At 57.0% G+C, this 4,743-nt stretch overlaps 1 protein-coding gene across 1 annotated transcript in view; it reads left to right on the top strand.

The window, feature by feature from the left end:
- PKD2L1 (polycystin 2 like 1, transient receptor potential cation channel) overlaps nt 1-4,743 on the top strand; it is a 38,917-nt gene that overhangs the window by 32,636 nt on the left and 1,538 nt on the right. Inside the window, 6 exon segments of the mRNA XM_008060871.1 lie at nt 35-155; nt 954-1,052; nt 1,253-1,374; nt 2,643-2,769; nt 3,766-3,884; nt 4,136-4,259. Coding sequence (XP_008059062.1) covers nt 35-155; nt 954-1,052; nt 1,253-1,374; nt 2,643-2,769; nt 3,766-3,884; nt 4,136-4,259 — 712 coding nt within the window.

Raw genomic sequence — 4,743 nt, 5'->3', positions numbered from 1 at the left:
AGGCTCTGGGTGAAGCCCAGACCGGGCCTCTCAGCTTCACTCAGTTCCGGATCATCCTCGGGGACTTTGACTACAATGCAATCGACAACGCCAACCGCGTCCTGGGCCCCGTCTACTTCGTCACCTATGTCTTCTTTGTCTTCTTTGTGCTCCTGGTGAGGGTCTCCCTGAGGGGCAAGGGTCTCCCTGGGGGGTGAGGGAGCAGAGAGCCTGCAGGGTGGAGCTTTAGGACGGGCTCCAGGGGGAGCGGCTGGGGGTGGACTTCCAGTGCTCCTAAGCGTGGCTGAAGTGATCCGCGTGGCCAGGACAGTCAGTTTGCCGAGCACAAGGAACCCGCAGACCCCCTCGGTGAAATCACACCCCACCCTCCGAGGGAGGAAAGGGAGAGAGGAGTGCCTCATGGGAAGCAGCTGCACCTGCCTCATGGGGAGCAGCTTCTAGGCTGCTCTCCAGGACGCCCCTGCTCTGGGACCTCTTGCTGACTGCCGTTGCCACTGCTTGGCAGCTGTCCTCTCTCCCTAGCAGCCCGAAAGATCTGGATTTGATTTGTACCCACGAGGCCAGCAAGTGTCTTTATTTGATCAGTGACCGGGGGTACAAACATCACTGGGGCAGATGGTGGTGATAACTTGGTAGTGCGCTTGCCCTGAACGACTCCTGGCTTCGGTAACTGTCAGGTCCTCCCTGGGAGGCCTGGGGCCTGAGCTGGGGTATCCCTGTGATCAGGAAGGTCACGGGTGAGAGTGAGAATACCAGTTGACGGGAAGCACGACCCGTGCCTAGCAGAACCGTGCTGAGAGGCTGGGCTCTGAGACCCTGAGGGTGGGGAGCGGGGCGGCAGGGTCAGGGTCAAGGGCACTGGCCCCTGGAGAGCACAGCTGGGACGAGAATGGGGTGACGGGATTCAGGGTTTTCAGGGGCCTGGGGGTGAGGACCTATGCCTCTTTCTCCAGAACATGTTCCTGGCCATCATCAATGACACTTACTCAGAGGTCAAGGAGGAGCTAGCAGGACAGAAGGATGAGTTGCAGCTGTCTGACCTGCTGAAACAGGTGACCCCTGTTCTCGGTTCCCCGGAGCCGCACGTCGGCATTGGGGCCCAAGTCCAAGTCCCTGGCGCCATGTCTCGGTCTGTTCCTCACTGTGCCCTGGGTGCTGTGTCGCTGGAAGCCGGCTGCCTGTGGGTGGGGCGGGGCCAGGACGGCAAAGAACCCCGCTGTGGGAACCGGCGCCTGTCTCCGCTCTCTCTCAGGGCTACAGCAAGACCCTCCTGAGGCTGCGGCTGTGGAAGGAGCGGGTCTCGGACGTGCAGAAGGTCCTGCAGGGCGGGGAGCAGGAGACCCAGTTCCAGGATTTCAACAGCACCTTGCGAGAGTGAGCTGCCAGAGCCCCGCCTTCCCCTGACACGGTCCCTAGTCTCTGACCCTCAATTTCACTCCCTCTGCCTGCAGGACTTTGGCCTTGGTCGTGGGCCTCTGATCTTGACTTCCAGGCTTCTGGCCTTTGCCCATGGGTCCTGACCTTCAGAATCGTGCCCTTGGTTTGAAGGCCTCAGACTGTGGTCTCAAACATTCTGGACCTTTTTGGGGAACACTTAGAACCAATGTACTATCAGAGTTTCCTATTGCTGTATGCACCCCCACCCCACAAAACCTCACCTAGCCTCCCCAAGCCTTTTAGTTAGGAATTTGGCTGGGCATGGTAGCAGATGTCTATAATCCCAGCACTTTGGGAGGCGGAGGCAAGAGGATTGCCTGAGCCAATAGGTTCGAGACCAGCCTGAACTTGACAAGACCTCATCTCTACGATAAATCAAAAAATTAGTTGGGTATGGTGGAATTTGGGTTAGAGGGGGGAAGAAAGGTCAGGCTTAGTCCTCAGAATAAAGGATGGGTCCTCGCAGGAGGTGAGGCCACAAAAATGGGCGAGGGCCACCATGGGAAAGGCCTCAAACACACCACCACTGCCCAAAGAACCAGGAACCCTGAGGGGATTGTAAGCAGGGAGGGATCTATTCAGGCCTGCATATCAGAAAGACGGATTGCTCTGGTTGTATTATGGAGGATGGAGGGAGAAGCCGGGAATGGCAGGTTGTGTAGCGGCAAAGAGATCCTGTAGTAATCCCCACAGGAGGGCACACGTCAGGAGTGCGGAGGGGCCCAGTCAGGAGTGCGGTGGGAAGGAAGAAGGCTGGGTGTAGGGGCTCATGCCTGTAAGCCCAGCACTTTGGGAGGCCAAGGCAGGAGGACTGCTCGAGCCCAGGAGTTCAAGACCAGCCTGGGCAACACAACAAGACCGCACCTCTACAATAAATTTAAAAAACTAGCTGGGTGTGGTTGTGTGTGCCCGTGGTTCCAGATACTTGGGAGATTGAGGCAGAAGGATCGCCTGAGCCCAGGAGGTCGAGGCTGCAGTGGTTGTGAACGAGCCACTGCACTCCAGCCTGGGCGACAGAGTGAGACCCCAACTCAAAAAAAAAAAAAAAGCAATGAAGAAATAGGTCCAAGCTTGCTAGACTTTGGGGATCCTTCTTTCCCAGAAAGCAAGACCCCTGCCAGAGTCTAGCAAGAGTGGAGAGTCCACTCCTGAGAGGCCACAGCCACGACAGGGCGGAAGTCATGTCACCACCCTGTCCTCCTCAGACTGGGACACGCAGAGCACGAGGTCACTGAGCTCAAAGCTACCTTCGCCAGGTTTGACCAAGACGGGAATGGCGTTCTGGACCAGAAAGAGCAAAAACAGATGTGCCAGGACTTAGAGGAGGAGAGGGTGAGCGGCTAGGGGTGAGGGGTAGGGGAGAGTAAGGAGAGTACTCAGCCTCTCCACCCTGGCACACCCGGAGCCCTGGGGAGCCTTTAAAACACCTCAGCACCCTAGAGCCATTAAATCAGAATCTCTGAATGTGGGACCCGGTCATGAGTACTTTTTTTTTTGAGTTGGAGTCTCACTCTGCCACCAGGCTGGAGTGCAGTGGTACGCTCACGGCCACAGCAGACTCTATCTGCTGGGCTCCGGCGATCCTTCCACCTCAACCTTCCAAGTAACTGGAACTACAGGCACGCGCCACCATACCCAGCTAATGCTTTGATTTATTGTAGAGATGAGGTCTCGCCATGTTGCCCAGGCTGGTCTCAAACCCGTGGGCTCAGGCAGTCCTCTCACCTTGGCCTCCCAAAGTGCTGGGATTATAGGTGTGAGCCATCACGTCTGGCCATGAGTACTTTTTAATACTCCCCAGGTGACTCCAAGGCAGAGCCAAGATGGAGAACTATTGCTCCAAAACGCAGTCCTGGGGTGGGGGTGGGGAGGACTGAATGCCCAAGAATCCCTACTAGTGCCCTGGGAGGACTTGCCTTCTCCTTGGGATTTTCCAACCCTGACCCTGCTGCCCCTCCTCTGCCCGCTCCATCCCTATCCAGTGTGGACCAAAAGCCAAGGGTAGGGTGACCACAGCCTAGAGAGAAGGCACTAGGAATCCTAGAACGGCCCCTCGGCTCCCTGAATGAGCTGGCCTCTGGTGACCAGCTCTTTGATCAAGGCTTTCAGGAGCTTGTGATGTGTTTCTTTGGGAGGTGACTCCCCCGCCACGGGTTGGTCCAGCACCACCACCCTGACCCTGCTGTCTCCAGAGTCTGGGAGGGAAGGGGAACAGGCACTGAACTCAAGGTGCGGTCCTGAGAGCCCCTTGAGCAGATGACACAGGAGGAGCTGATGACTTCCCAGAGTCACTTTCTCCCCGCCTCTGACCTCTGGTTTTCTGAGCAGGTGGCTCTCAACGCCGAGATCGAGAACCTGGGCTGGTCCATAGTGGGTGGCCCACAGGGCGAGACGGGCCCAGGGGCCGCCAGAGCAGGAGGCTGTGTTTCGGCAGAAGAATTCTACCTGTACGTGCAGCCAGGGCCCAGGGCGACCACGTTTGTAATATCCCAGGCTCAGTTTCTTCCACAGCTTTCCAATTCCCTGTCCTGGCCCAGGGAGAGCCCCTGCACCCCTTTAATTCTCCCTGCAAGGCTGGGTGTTGCCTTCCTGGTTCCGGCCCAGACACATGCCATTCTCTGCCCCTGCCCCTGCCCCTGCAGACACCCAAACCCCAGACATAGTTCTGCTCCACTGGCCTCTCTCAAATCCTGAACAGGCTTGCAAGGAGAGTTCTGCAGCTGGAGATGGTGCTAGAAGGCGTCGTGGTCCAGGTGGAAGCTGCGGGTTCGAAGCTGAAAGTACTGGAGGGAAAGGGATGGCTGGCTCCCTCCCTGGACACGGTGAGGGGCCCTTCTTCCCAGGGTCCTCTCAGCTCCCCTCAACAGAACTCTACCACCCCTTCTGCTCAGTGGGTAGGGGAAGGACATTGTAGAGACCCCTCTGTCTCCAGGCTGTACCGCCCCTTCCGCTCAGAGGGGGAGAGGGGAGAACATGGTTGAGACTCCTATGTTTCCAGGTTCCTGGGGACACGTTGGCCTGGTGGTCAGCGCAGTAGCAGAGGTGGCTTTTAGAAGAAAAGCTCAGAGACAGGCTGCCTCGGCCTCTCGGTGATGGTCTGTGTCCATCTGGAAGGGTTGCTACAACACACTGTCATGAGCTGGGTGGCTTGTAAACAACACACATCTATTTTTCACAGTTCGGGAGCCTGGAAAGTCTAAGATCAAGGTGCTGGCAGATTATTCGGTGTCTGGTGAGGGCCCACTCCTGTTTCAGGGACATCTGTTTTCTCACTGTGTTCTTCTTTTTTTTTTTTTTTTTTTTTTT

This window comes from Carlito syrichta, unplaced genomic scaffold (genome assembly GCF_000164805.1).
Source record: "Carlito syrichta isolate Samal-C Ts95f unplaced genomic scaffold, Tarsius_syrichta-2.0.1 Scaffold304751, whole genome shotgun sequence".
Classification (NCBI taxonomy): domain Eukaryota; kingdom Metazoa; phylum Chordata; class Mammalia; order Primates; family Tarsiidae; genus Carlito; species Carlito syrichta.
Note: the sequence above shows the minus strand (reverse complement) of the source record. Positions and strands in the feature narration are given on the sequence as shown.